Below are 13,944 nucleotides of genomic sequence, written 5' to 3'. Positions count from 1 at the left end.
TATTTAGCATCATAGCAAGAAAAGCCCCAATCGAGCCTTTTTTCATTACTTACTATGAACATATGGTTCTCATTTCAGGTGGATTTACTTACTTTTATTTTGGGTTGAATTGACTTTAGTTTTGGTATGACGAGCCCTCTCTTCTCCGATCCTGAAAGACTCCCCTGATTCCCAAGCCTCCCAACACCTCCAGAGGTTGTATAGTTTTCCAGATTCATGAGAGAGACACACTGCCTGAGGTTCTGGCCCCATCACCCAGTGACACTGACATGGGGGGGGGGGGGCTGACCCTCAAGTTAGTGCAACCCAAACCATCACTGGTTCCTCCCGGCCTCTTCAGGATGTCCCCTCCTCGGCCAGCCAGAGAGGTGGAGGCCCCAGGCACGGACAGCCCCCTGCAGTTTCCGGAGGCAGGCAGACATCTAGGTTGGTTTCCCAGTGGTCCTATTCCTGGCTCTGACCACAGTTCTGGGGTTATTCGATCCTGCTATGGGCCCCAAGATCCACTTCCTTGGTTCCTGTCAAACTTCCCCTTGGGGTTCTGGCTTCCCCTGAGATCTGAGCCATACCCTTGGCCTAAGGTTCACTGATGGATTTCTCCCAGGCACCTCCTCAAGGTCAAAGCAATGTGACAAGCAACATCACAAGCTCTGACCTTCCCACTCCCCGCCCTGCCTAGCACGATTCCCGTTGTTCTGGGCACATGGCCCTGGTCAGGTCCGCCGAACACCTCCCAGCCCTCTCCTGGTGTCCAGGCTCTTCTTGGTCCATTGCCTCAGCACACGCAAATCCTGCCCCACGTGTCTGTCTGCTTTTGGGTTTTGCGTGCTTTCAAACCCTCCAGTATTGCTCAAAACTGCTGACACCCAGTCATAGAATCCTGGCTTAATAGATGTTAGTATGTTAAATCCCAGTGGGCATTTCTCATGCTCCATCCAGACCAGGGTATTCATAAATGTATCCACAATTAGAAGCCAGAGAGCTGGTTAGTCGAACACTTACCCTTCTGCAGAGGTCAAGCGAGCACCAGGCTGGACGGCTCCAGCCTCTGGAGTCCTGGCTGGGCCTTCACTCCTTACTTCCTCCCCTGGCTGTGGGGCCTCTCCTGCCTCCTCTTTCTCCAGGAAACGTGGCTCTGCCCCACCTGTCTCCAAGAGTGAAGGGCGTGAAGCATCTAGTGTCCGCTCAGGAAGACTGCTGTCCCAGTGGGGGCCCCGGGGCTTTGGGCTGCCTTCCCGGGAGGACACGGGGCTGGGCCTGGGGCCAGGGCCTCTGTTCTCAGACTCGGAGCTGCTAGGTTCTGGCGACGAGGCTGGGCTCCCCCAGGGACCGGGAGCCAAGATGCGCAGAGCAGACTCCTGGGGACACTCAGCATCACTGTCACCTGAGGAAGAGCATGGAGGGAAGCTGACATGGGGCGAGCAGCAGGCTGAGGGCCAAGGGGAAAACCGCCTGGGCTGCCACCTCCACAGGCTCCCTCCCTGGGGCTCCTCCCCCTGGAGCTGGGCAGCGCGTTCTGTCCCTCCTCCAGCAGGCGGCGGCGGGGACCTCCCACATGCAGAGGCAGCGGGCAGAGGGCTCCCAGGACTCCCATCTCCAGGCAACCCTGGGGCTCAGGACTCCCTAAACCCCTAAGACCCAGGCATCAAAAATGCTGGGTCTTTGGCACATTTCTTCATTAATTCTATGAAATGAGCATTTTTAAAACCCATTGTATGAATGTAGTCACAGAAGGAGAAGCAGGATTTCACCCCTGCTCTGGTTTCAACCCGATACAATGGGACTTCTTAATGATATCTATGGATCCAAGGAGATCTTTGTCCCCACCCAGATCCAAAGCCTCCCACACCCAACTTCCCAGAGCCCATAACAGATCTCACCTCGGTCCTGGGAGATCAGAGGCACCTGGGGCCAGGAAGGACCCTCTTCTGTCTGCCAGCCTTCTGGGCTGGGCAGGGCCTGTTGAGAGAGGCACAGGATTTCCATGAGCCTGGAGGCAGCGAGGCGGGGGGAGGGGTGGGGGAGAATGACTTTGAGTATCCAGGGCCCCTCCCTCCCTGCTCTCTTCCCACCCAGACAGTAGGGCCCCAGTCGAGTCTGGGCCCTCAGTTCAGAGGAGGAATCCTGGATGAGAGAAGACCTGCATCCTAGGGGTGCTGATGCCCGCCCTGAAAATCGAGGATCACCAGGGCTCACGTTCCTCCATACAGATGGGGAAGGGGAGGCCGAGAGAGGGTAAGTGACTTGCCCAAGGTTGCACAGGACGTATGGCAGAGCTGGGATCAGATCCGACTTGTCCTGTTTCCCAGGCCAATGCTTTGTCCACACAGGATGCAGCAGGTGGGGCGGGGTCAAGACTGTCTGCCAGAGAAGTCTGAGAGAGAAGGAGAGGCAAGAGGTTTGACCTGAGGGAAACTGTTCTTAGGGCCTTTAATGCACCCCGCAAGGCCTCCAGAGTCCCTCATCCATGCTCACTGACTTCTAGTCTTCTCTGCCCCCATCCTCCTCCCTCCGTGGTCTGCAGTACCAGCCCAAGGACAGGCTGTATTATAGGGAGGGTGACAGCGCCCAGGCACTGGGATGGGAGCAGATGCCACCTGCTGTGAGGATGGGGCTCCCAGGCTTCCCTCTGAGGACCCCAAGGGCCCTAGAGCAACAAGGTCGCGAGAATGCACTCTCATGGGACAGAGCCACAACGCCCCGCACTGGACGCCCCAGCCTTCGGGTCAGGGATCTCCAACAGTACCTAGCAGCTCCTGTGATCTTGGGGTCAAGTGGGAGAGCTGTCTGGTTAATGGCACTTCTGCATTGTTCTTTGGGACCAGAGAGATTAGAAAGTTACAGCCCCGCTCTGCCATCTTCAGTTTCCTTATCTCTTGAGCAGAGGGCTCCCTGGGAAAACTGTGCTCCCTATGGTCTCCTGTCACTTGTCCCCAGAGCTTGTCCTAGTTGCTATCAAGGACCTCTGCCATTGTCATGCGACCCGATCTATCGACCCTGGGGAGGGAGGTGCCTGGGTGGGAATGAAAGACGGTGAACTCAAAGTAACCAAATGCTGAAATCTCTCAAGAGACCAGACTCTTAAAACAGCTATCTCCCTGCTTGGGGCAGAGGTCATCTTGCAGGCTGAACGCTGCCCTGTTATGGTTGGGAATGTCCTGGAGGTGGGAGGGGTAGAGTCTAAGAATGGCCTGGAACACACTGCAGTTGGAGGAGCTGTTTGTTCTCCAAATGTGTCCAGACACAGCCCTCTGGAGCTGGTGAGATGGAGACATTTGTGGACTTAATGGCCATCATGTTCTGTTGACATCATGGCATTTGTACAGTGTCCTGTAATTCTGAAGGCCACACTGGGCCTGCTTTTCTGCTATATTACTTCAGGATTCCAAAAGGCCCTAGCATCTAAAAAGAGTGTTCTGGGCCCGGTGACCACGGAGAAAGGCCTTTCCTTCTATGTCCCTCTGCACCGCCGTGGGTTGGTCCCCAGGGCTCGGCTTACCTCACTCTCCCCCGAGTCAGGAGGTGCTTCAGGGGTCCCCTTGGTGGCCTCATCCTCCACAGTCCACGAGAAGGAGTGAGGTTTGTAGGTGGGCACAGGGAATGAAGGCGTGGTGCGTCCACTGTAATCAGCTGCGCCATCCCCTAAACCCGGCTCGCTGGCCAGTTCCCACAGCACTTCCCCTCCTGGGAGTGGAGGCTCCAGGATCTGCGGACACTGGGGCTCATGGGAGTCTGAGAGCCCCCAGGAAAAACGAGCTCCAGAAGCACTGGTGTCCGAGGAAGGGCTCTCCAAAAAGAGGGGATTGTCAAAGAATACACTCTCCTCCTCAGCACCCCACTCCGGGGAGGAGTCTGTCCCTCCCTCCCTGGGCCACACAGAGTGCTGGTTCTCCCCCTCAGGGCCACTGCTGTCTCCCCGCTGGGCCGCCTCCACGGGTGAGCTGGGGTGGAGGCCTGAGCTCCGGGGGCCTGCGGGGCTGGAGGGGAAAGGGGGGAGCTCCACGGGGGCCGCAGGGAGACAGCACCTCAGCTCAGCCCTGAGCCCCTCTGTCTTCTCCAGCTCCTCCTCCAGGTCCAGGACACACATCTGGGCTTGCAGGATGCCTGCCCAGAACACCACCTGGGTGGACGTGCTCTGGCTCTGCCTCGGGTTCCCCAGAGGATGGCTGTTCCCGGGTGACCCGGGGGGCGCCGCTTTGTGCCTGGGCTCCCCCTGGGAAGAGGGGAGAGCATCTGGCCTCTCAGGAGGCTCAGAGGCCCAGGTCTGTTCCCCACGAGGTTCGGGAGGGTCAGGAAGGCTGCACGTTTCCCTCAGGTGTGCTCCTGGGCCGGGCTGCAGGTTGTCTCCCAAATGGAGGTTGAGAAATTCCATGGGCTTGGGGTGTTCAGAGAGTCTGTCGTCACCCATCCTCCAGAGTGCAAGCTGCTCCGGCGCCCCCAGAAGTGTCTGTCTTCACAGTCCCATTGTGTGGATCCGGGGGAGCGCTGGCCCGGGGGAGGGTGGGGGCAACGGGGAATCCACACCTACCCTGCAAGTGCCCAAAGCAAATGCGGGTTAGCGAAGGGCGGCCAGCCCCTGGAGGCCCACGTCTTGTGTACCAGACAGGTTTCCGGCCCCGGCTGAGGGGCACGGGCCCTCCACAGCCCTGCCTGGGGTGAGGGGGGCACCATGGATGCTGTCCGCCCCACAACCCCAACCACTCGCACCACAGCAGCACCTGCTCCAAAGACACCCATCTATTGGCTGAAGGTGGCTGAGCAGCCGCGCTGAAAAAGATAAACGGGACACACTGGATCTTTCTCTTGGGCATTTGGAACGGAGAAAGGAGACCCTGAAGTGGCTGGCGGCAGGAGCGGAAGGTGGACGTTCCTCAGAACAGCACGAAAGCAGTCGAAAGCAGTGGCAAGCCGAAAACACACATCAAGCAACGTGCGTGGGAGCCAAATAGATACAGACTGGAGGCGAGGAGCCCTGGGGGGCCTCACCCTTCGCTGAGCTACACTCAGCCGGGCCCCCCGACGGCAGGACTCCCTGCCCCTGGGCCTACCCCGCAGCACGGGGGGGAGAGGGAGTGGCCGAGCCCACGGGGGCTGCACCACACCTGCTCATACTGCCCAGTGCATGGGCCGCACCAGCACCACATGGAAGCAGCCGCGGAATCTTGAAGGGTATTTTCCAGGAGCGCACGTGTCCATCCTCTGCATGCAGACAAGTCACATGGCTCTCTGGGTGGCCCTGAGAACAATGGCTTGTTTTGAGCCCACGGACACTATGCAACTCCTGACCCGACCCGTTCCCCGATGGGTAGTGGATCCCAGGCTGCTCAGGGTTAAGTGCACGGGCCCCTTCCAGCATAGGTCCCCAGCACTGAATGCACCCCGACTCCATCACATCTTCTCTGGTTTTCCCTTTGGCCCACTTCCTTCACTCACGTGTTTCCACCCTGAAGTCTTGTGTGTGCTTGTGTGCTGTATTCAACTATTTGGGGGAACAAAGGTATAAAGAAGCACACACCTGCTCCCAACTTGTAACCCCCTGCTGCCTACTTATTGGCCTACCATGAGACTCTCGATAAATAGGAACCCCCAGAGCTGCAAAACCAGGGTCAGGTGGGGGGCCTACTGTCCAAACCTATTGCTTAAGGTCACCTAGAAAACATAGCTTGGCACCGTGCCCTCTTTCAGGAGGGCGCCTGCAGAAATGACACAGGACCACCATGAATTTCAGTTTCTTGTTCCTCCTGAGGGCCTCTTCCTAAAAGTCCCTCAGAAACAGAACCCCTTTCTGGACTTTTCCCTCTCTGTCCCAACACCCCCAGTCCACCCTTGGAGCAAGAATCTGTCATTGCTGAACTCGGGCCTCACAGTCCCTGGGGAAGGCCCCTGGCCAGCCTTCAGGGCCGCCAAGTTCCTGCAGTGACGGTGGAGAACGTACTTTCCCCAAAGGTGGGGCTGTTCCTTATTTTTAATCCTGTATTCGGTGCTCTGAATCAAATCGGTGTGCCCTAGTCTCGCCCTTGGCTCTTCTCGGATAGTTCTCCTAGCTCGGCCTTTGCTCCTTCTCGGTTCTCTGTCTCCACCCCACACCCCAGCCCCCAGTTATAGGCTGAGGATGCATATGCTTTGCTCCCTAAGTCCTCAGCTGTCCCGAGGGGCAATCCCAGAATACCTTCCTCCCCCAAAGCAGCGGTCGGTTTTCTACTCTCTGACCTCTCTGCGTAAGAGAGCTGCCATCGTCCTATGTCCAAGGGGGAAGGGGGAGTGAGTCTCGCAACCCACTAGGGCAGTCTATACTTGGGCAGCCCCTCCAGATCCACACCTCCCTCCCCAGGCCAGTGTGAGAGAGGACGTGAGATCCCCCCGCTGCAGCCTTCTCGAGTAAGCAGCCCACAGGGTACAGGGGACACTGGGAAGGCAGTTCCATTAGGAGACAGAGGTGGAGGGAAGCACCTTGTTTACAGCTCACGCCCAGACCCCAAGGCCGATGTCCCTTGACCCTCCCCCTCCCTGCCAAGATCTGGTCTATTTGTGCTTAGCTGGCTCCCCTCCCCACACCCCTGCTCCGGTGCTCTTTCCTCCCCACGTCCACACATTGTGAGGGTGTGCCAGCCTTAGGAGCACGTCCCTGTGGCCATGAGAGCACTTGGCCTGGATAACATCAGTCCCCCTACCCTCAGTAGTGAACTCACTTGATAGGGAAAGTTCAAACGCCAGTAACTGGGATGGGAAATGCTAGCTTCGGCCCATGGGAAGGCCATCCTGCAATTTGTATGAAACAACAGTCCCACGCATTCCTCTTTGCAAATATGTACTTCTAAATAACTCTGTATATGAATTAAGGAGCCCTACGGGTAGATGTTCATGACTCTGCTAGGCATCAAAGATCACTGGATGTGCCTTCCCAGAAGAAGCCGGGCATTCCTCAGTGGGCTCCAGGGGAAAAAAATCAGAGAAGCTGTAGCAGTTTTCCAGAGACCAAAAAGGAGAGCGCAGATTTCTGGAGCCTGAGGAGTCTGAAGGGCCTGAGGGAGGTGGGGTGGGGACTGGGGAATGGAGGGAGGAAGCAGACAGACAGACAGATGGAGCATTGGGTGGGGGAAGAGGTGTGCGGTTTGGCTAGGCCATGACTCTGAATCAAACTCAACCTGGCTACACCCCACCCCTCACTCTCTGTCTCAGAGCATTTATCCCAGGGTGTGACTGCGGGTGCTTTACCCACACGGTCCTCATCTGCATCCCGTTCCCAGAATGTGAGCACCAAGAAGAGAGGTTCTTTGTGCTTCTGTTCACCTGTCTCAGTATGGACGGGCTGAAGGACTGAATCAGTTGAGTACGTGTGTTTTACCCACTCCCACCTACAAAGTTCAGGGTGGGGTAGGTGTCCTTAACACTTTAGTTCAAGTGCATTAGAAAGTTAAAGGTTAGTGGTGTCTCTGGGACACCTGGAGAGTTATAGAGCCCTCTGGAGGTGTTCCTGGCTCTAGGCTGGCAGTTCCAAATGGGCAGCACACAGCTCCACGGTGGACTTGCCCCCTTTAGCAAATACACATATAGGATGCCCAAAATCTGGGACATACTGATACGAAAAATTTACTCTGTTTAACTGAAATTCAAATTTAACTGGGCATTCTGTATTTTACCTAGCAAGCCTACCCCCTGGGGGAGGTGAAAAGAATGTACCGAGCCGCCGTAACGCACCAGTCACCCAGCTCGGTGCTTTACAGCTATGAGCTCATCTGTGGGTCTTGACAGCCACCCCATGAATGAGACAAGTGGTAACATTTCTTTCCTACTAATAAGGAAGCTAAGGCTCAGAGACTGTCAGAAATGGACCCAGGGAGCTCAGCTAGTAAGTAGGGGAGCTGGGGTCTGCATCCAGGTCTGGGGCTCTCTTAAGTATCACTCTCTCCCCCCACCCATAAATCAATTCCCTTGGGCCTTCATGAATTAAACGAAGCATGAATTACTTGTGAAGCAGAGAGTCTCTTGAATTCATCTGTTTTCCCACTGTCCAGTGCAATGCCTGCTTTACTCAGAAGTGGTACTCCAAAAATGTTTGTGGAAATGAGAAGATGGATGGATGGATGGATGGATGCAAGGGAGGGGTAGAAGAGGGACAGATGGATGGATGGATGGAAAGATAGATGGACGGATGGATGGATGGATGGATGGATGAATGGATGCAAGGGAGGGGTAGAAGAAAGGGACGGATGGATGGATGGATGGAAAGATGGATGGATGGATGGATGGATGAATGAATGGATGGAAGGGAGGGATGGATGGATGGATGGGAGGGAAGGCTGATGGATGGATAGATGGTGGATGGATAGATGACATGATGGATGGATGATGGATGGACAGATGGATAAAAGGGAAGGATGGAGGGATGGGTGGATGGATGATGGATGGATGAGTGGGTGGGAGGGATGGATCCCCAGAAAGCCCCTCCTCAATAACCTTACTAGAGGACTCCGGAGACTGAGGCTTGGAGGAGATTTAGCATCATTTTGGCCTCACAGCTTCTCCCAAGGGCAGTCTGCCCATGAACCAATCACATCTTCCTTCCTCCCAGGAAGCCCAGTGCCCTTGGGGCAGAGCATTCCCAGAGGTAGGGTCCTGCCAGGCCAGCAGCCAAAATGTTCATATGGGTCCTGGTTCCCAGGCAGCAGCTGGATAGAGAGGAGGAGACGTGAGGAAGACCCATGCAATCACCTTGTTTGTGCTCTCTGCCTGTGCAAGGCCATTGGCACTGAGAGTTTAAGAAGCGTCTCTCCTCCCCTGCCTCCTTTCTTCCTCTCTTTCTCTTTCTCTTCCCCTTCTCCTCTCCCTCTTTCTCTCCTCCTTTTTTTAATTGCTCCTCCCTGAATGAAGGGGTAGGATGAACTGAGGGGTAAGGTCACTTCCTATGACCATCAAGGCAGTCCCACTAGTCACCTGGGTGGGGGCAGCCTGACACGGCAAGGGTCAAGGGTGGAGCAAGGGCTTCTCTTTCCTGGAGGTAGGATGGCACCTCTTAGGCAGAGGTGGGCCAGGAACTGGGGACCAGAAGCCCAGGTCTCCCACACCGAGAATTTTCTTGGTTTACTTTTTCAGCCCTGATGTTCAGTGAAATCTCTGTTGAAATGGCTTGTCTCAGGTATCCTAACCAGAACAAAGGAGGAAGAAAGTCTGCCACGTGCCTCATAAGGTGGGTTTTGTTCACCTCCAAAATAAAGCGGCCCTCTGATGGTTTGGGGAGTGGAAGGGTAAGTTCCGGGAGAAGTGGAATGACTCTATGGAATCCAACAAAATGCTTTGAGCTCCAGAGATAGTGAGAAGAAAGAATGGGAAAGAGCAGAGGCTAGAGCGGAGAAAGGAGGTGGGGGAGGCGCCCCCTCTCTACCTTAGTGGAGAACGCTGCAGGGGCTAAGCGGGGCCTGGCTGATGGGAGTACAGGACGCAGAATCTGATTGCTGGGGGATCAAGGGGCCGAAGTCCCTCCACCACTACCCGACCTCGCCCTGGGCTTCAATGCAACTTTGTCTTGATCTTGAGGGCAAGGAGACCAGTTGGCTCCTGGACTGTACTTTTTGATAGTGGGTTTGCTTGTCACCCCCTGCTTGCTCCTTGGACACACAGCCCGTACCCTGACGTACAGGGAGGCCACAGGAGGCTGGGGAGAGCCTGCCCGAGGGGGGAGGTGGCAGCCTCGAATGTCTGCGGCCCCGCTACGTCTGGAGGCTCACAGATGAGCCTACAACTGACGAGCTCTGTGACTCTGGTCAAAAACTTCACCTGGTTCCTTATCTGTAAAATAAGTAAATAAGATGGGAGTAAAGCTGTTCTGTAGATTTGTGATAAAGCAGGACGGGTCTGAGAGCTGCCGCTGGCCTGGCCCCCGGTAGGTGCTCAGCAATAGCACGTCCTGCTCAGTTCAACTTTGCTCCTTTGCTGGTCATTTAGAGAAGCCAAAACCAACAAGCCCACAAACAACCCTCCCAGGGGGCTCCCTCAACGCTCAGCCTCCCCCCGAGCGACCTGTCTCTGTCCCTCACTCCCTTTAAGCTTCCAGACTCAGCAGACATTCCTCCCTTTTGCCCTGGAAATTTTTCCTTCCTATGGAAAAAGCAGAGGCTCCTGGCCCATCCAGGGATTTAGGAGGTGGCCTGTCCCCACGCAGCCCTCGGAGGAGCCAGGTTAGGGATGTCACCCAGAGGGCACAGGAATAGAGAAGTTCCTTATCTGGAGTTGCAGGACAGATGCTCCCGTCTGAACCTGGGCCAGAGCACTGTGAGAGACAGGACTAGGGGCAGCCCCACATCCTGCCCACACGGAAGAAGCCTTCATGCAAGTGTGCACGGGGGGGGGGGGGGGGGGGCGGGGGGGAGCAGTGGTGCTGAGGACCCTGCGGGGGCGGGGGTTCAGCTGGGGCTCAGGCAGAGAGAACAGAGAGGGAGGAGAGAATGGCGGTGCAGAGAGGATGGGGGCAGAGCACCGCTGTGTCCCCAGAGCAGCTGTCCCCTGGGAAGGACAAGGACCCCCGAGGAGGGCTCAGGGCCAGGCTGGACCACCCTCACCCCTTCTTGGGTCTCCCCTTCCTTCCCCAGAGAGCCCAGCAGCCCAGGTTCTAAGCCGTGTGCTGGGTGGTTCCTTATCTGTAGAAAGAAGCAGCTCTGGGATGTTCTGAAGGCCCAGGAGGCTGGGGAGACAGGCCCATCTGAGGCACATTCCTTCCAACCTGGCTGAGGTTCAACAGGCCTGAGGGGTATTTATTATTTGCTGATGACAGGTCACCCTCCCCTGCCTTTTTTAGCAGAGAAGTGACACCAACCATAGGATCTTAGGCCCCAAAAGGACCTTCCCTCCGTGAGACTCCATCTACCATGAGGATGACAGCTACGAGCAGAAGGCCTCAGTGTCCCAAACAGGGAGGCTTCTGCGAGTAAAACGATGGCCGTCACACATCAGGTCAGTGGGTCTAAACCTAGGCTGCCCTGGCAAGCCAGCTACTGGGGTCCCTAGCACTAACCTGCCTCTTGGGGTGCGGCCCGAAAGGCGAGGTAGAGCTGGGGGCCCCCTAATGGTGGATTCTGCATCTGAGCTCCCACAGTGCCTGCACCCAAAGCTGCCCCCGCCCCAAAGCCCAGGCCTGTCTGGCTTCCTTCTCTCCAGCCTCTCCAAGGCTCACTGGGGGCCTCTGGCCACAAAAGCCCTTACTGGGTGCCCCGCCACAGTCATCACTAGGGACCCAGGGAGGCCCACAAGGGGCTCAGGAAGGAGCCCCTTCCTCTGCCCCATCCCCCTTCGTAACTGCAGGCCCCCAGCGGCTCTGGAGAGGCCAGGGTAAGTGGGGGCCAGATTGGGAGGGGTCGGTTGAGGGAGGAGGGGGACAGAGAGAAGGAAGACGAAGGTGAGGGTGGCAGCCCTGCCAGGCTCACAGAAGGTGCGGACGCAGTGGGCCCACAGAGGCCTCCTTCCTGTCCACCTGCCCCAGCAGCTACCACAAGGGCCCACACGGGACTCTCCACATCCCCTGCTCCCCCAGCTCCCTCCCGGGCACCACCCCCAGCAGGCCCACCTTGCTCACCTCCAAAGGCCCCGGGAAAGGGTAAGCGGGCCTTCCCGATGCAAGGGCCGTCCACCCGTGAATGGAGAATGCTGCTGCCGTGCTTCCGACTTCCGCTCCCCTCACCACCACTCGCTCACCCCTCCCGCCCCGCGGCCTCCCCAGAGCTCCTGAGCTGCTCGCCACTTCACACTTCCTGCCCACAAGACAAGCGCCTCCATTCCCAGGCCCACTGCCTCTGGCCCCCTTCCCCAGGCCCCCCGCTGCCGGGAGGCCCCTACCCAGCACGAGGCCCAGAGAGAAGTGCCGACGCCCTTCTCCCCAGTCAAGGGCCCCGGGGAGAGAAAGGGGAAGGTGCTGTGCCCTGGGCTGGGGACAGGCCCCACCCCCTTCCTCCCTGTGGTTCTGTCACCAGGTTCTCATCTCTGCCCCAGCTGGCGGTCCCTTGCCTCCAGGCACCTGGGAGACAGAGGAGGGCCCTGGGCCTGGCAGCTTTCCTTTTCCTGTTTCTCATAAATGACATTGGGAACGCGGTGTGGCTTCTTCTCATGTAGGTAACCGCGGTGCGGATACAACTGTCTTTTTTTACAAAGTGTCCCCCGGTGCCACCTCAGCGGCCCCTCTCAGCTCCTTCATGGAGCACTGCTATATCCATTACAGATTGGAGGCAGGCCCAGAGAGGTTATTCCACTGCCTAGGGTTGCACAGCTGAGGCTCGAACTCAGAGTGTCTGACCACGAGAACCAACTGTCATGCATTCCCACTGCTGAATTCCCATCATGTGTCTGCAGGACACCGGTCCCAGGTGTCCACGAGTGTGAGAAAGAGGCTGGTGGGGAGCCACGCTCATGCACCAGTCTCTTCTCTCTCTGCACAATCAACGTCTCCAGCCCCAACCGCTACCACTTTCCCTGCTGAGGCTCCAAAGCCCCTGCACCCCGCCCCCCACCCACAAGCTCCAGTCCGCACAATTACAAGTGTCCGGGAGACCCTGCCACCAGCAGGTCCCAGAAGCAGAGTACCTTCTGACCAGGCCACCCCGGCCCATAGTTTAGAGGGCCTAGCTCCAGCTCTCCCTTCCTCCAGCTGCGTCCCTCCCTCACAAGGCCAGGCCCACCATGCCCACCATGCCCACCAGGCCCTTCTCCACCACCCTCAGAGCACCCAGGAGCCTGGAAGTGTCGGCTTCCGGGCCCACGCGCCATCTGCCTGCCAGGAGGAACTGCATCACCGCTCTGTGCGGCCCTAGAGACAGGGAGGGTGTGGACGGGGCTTGCGCCTGTAGGCGTTGCCCCCCACCCCAGCGGGCACACGTGATACAGGGTAGAGAAGGTGGAGGGGAGGTGGGCAATGGCAGGGGTTGGAGGTTGGAAGTGGGCTCGGCTGCAGTAGCCACATTTGCGGGAGGCCGAGAATCTCAGTTCAAGCCTGGACCTCCCGGTCACTATTAAGATGGGAGGTAGGAGGACAGGACTCACTTTATAGAACATTTTGTCGGCTGCAGTTGTAACTTTTACATATTCGAACACATCCGATGGGGCCCTCCACTGTTCCCTCTCTGGGGCTGGCAAATGGGAGAGCAGGCTTATCTCACCAGTGCCTCAGACTCACTGCAATGCTAACCCAGTTCCTCACCTCCCCCAGGCTGCCCCTCCTTCTGTATTCGGGATTTTATAGAACTGTGCCCAGCTATGTACGCCAGGAACCCGTAGTCACGTCAGCCTGAATGCAAACCCTCCCCCGAGGCCTCCGGCCTCCCAGGGCCTCTCTGGAATGTGGCCCCGGATGGCCAGTACCCAATCCTCCTCGGTCCCTATGTGAGAAGCTGCTAACCCCTCAGGAATAAAACACAGGATGTCTGTCCCCAGGGAGCGTCCAGTCTAGTGACGGGGGGCAGAAAATAAACAAGTGGCCTAAGCAATCAACATCTGATTGTAAACTGTGAGGGATGCTGAGGAAGGAAGGGGCGGGGAGCGCGGAGGGCCGGCAGCAGGGACGGAGGCAGGGGACCAGCAATGCTCATGGGGACCTTTATACCCTGGTGAAGGGGAGCCAGCATGTCTAGTTCCTTGCCTGAGACTGGAAAGTTCTCCATGCGTTAAGGGGACAGAAAGCGAAGCCAGTGTGGCCGGTCAGCTGGCTCAGGGGACAGTGGGAGAAGACGAGGCGGGAGGGGCAGGACCAGATGCCAGGGGGTCCCCAGTGGTCAGCCAGCGTGCATGCTAAGCGGGGGAATGGCAGGTCAGGGAGCCCTGCATGTTGGTTTATAAGACCATCTGCTGCTGTATGGACAACAGCCAGTCAAGGGCTCACTGAGCGCAGGGAGACCAGCTGGGGGCTCCGCGGTCCAGGTGAGGCAGGCTTGGAGGGGTGCAGAAAGGGCAGAACAGGGGAGGCAG

At 57.4% G+C, this 13,944-nt stretch overlaps 1 protein-coding gene across 2 annotated transcripts in view; it reads right to left on the bottom strand.

Moving 5' to 3' along the window:
• PSD4 (pleckstrin and Sec7 domain containing 4) overlaps positions 1-13,944 on the bottom strand; it is a 34,340-nt gene that overhangs the window by 11,114 nt on the left and 9,282 nt on the right. Inside the window, exons 1-5 of one of the 2 annotated variants that reach the window (XM_036091617.2) lie at positions 11,567-11,888; positions 3,500-4,529; positions 2,249-2,374; positions 1,881-1,959; positions 1,003-1,384 (exon numbers count right to left, since the gene is read on the bottom strand). In XM_036091617.2, the coding sequence (XP_035947510.1) occupies positions 1,003-1,384; positions 1,881-1,959; positions 2,249-2,374; positions 3,500-4,408 (1,496 nt within the window). In that variant the 5' untranslated portion in view covers positions 4,409-4,529; positions 11,567-11,888. Of the gene's footprint in view, positions 1-1,002; positions 1,385-1,880; positions 1,960-2,248; positions 2,375-3,499; positions 4,530-11,566; positions 11,889-13,944 lie in introns of those variants that run through there. The other variant, XM_036091618.2, reaches the window with a different exon arrangement.

This window comes from Halichoerus grypus, chromosome 10 (assembly GCF_964656455.1).
Source record: "Halichoerus grypus chromosome 10, mHalGry1.hap1.1, whole genome shotgun sequence".
Lineage (NCBI taxonomy): Eukaryota > Metazoa > Chordata > Mammalia > Carnivora > Phocidae > Halichoerus > Halichoerus grypus.
The sequence above is the reverse complement of the archived record's forward strand: the minus strand, read 5'-3'. Positions and strand labels throughout refer to the sequence as shown.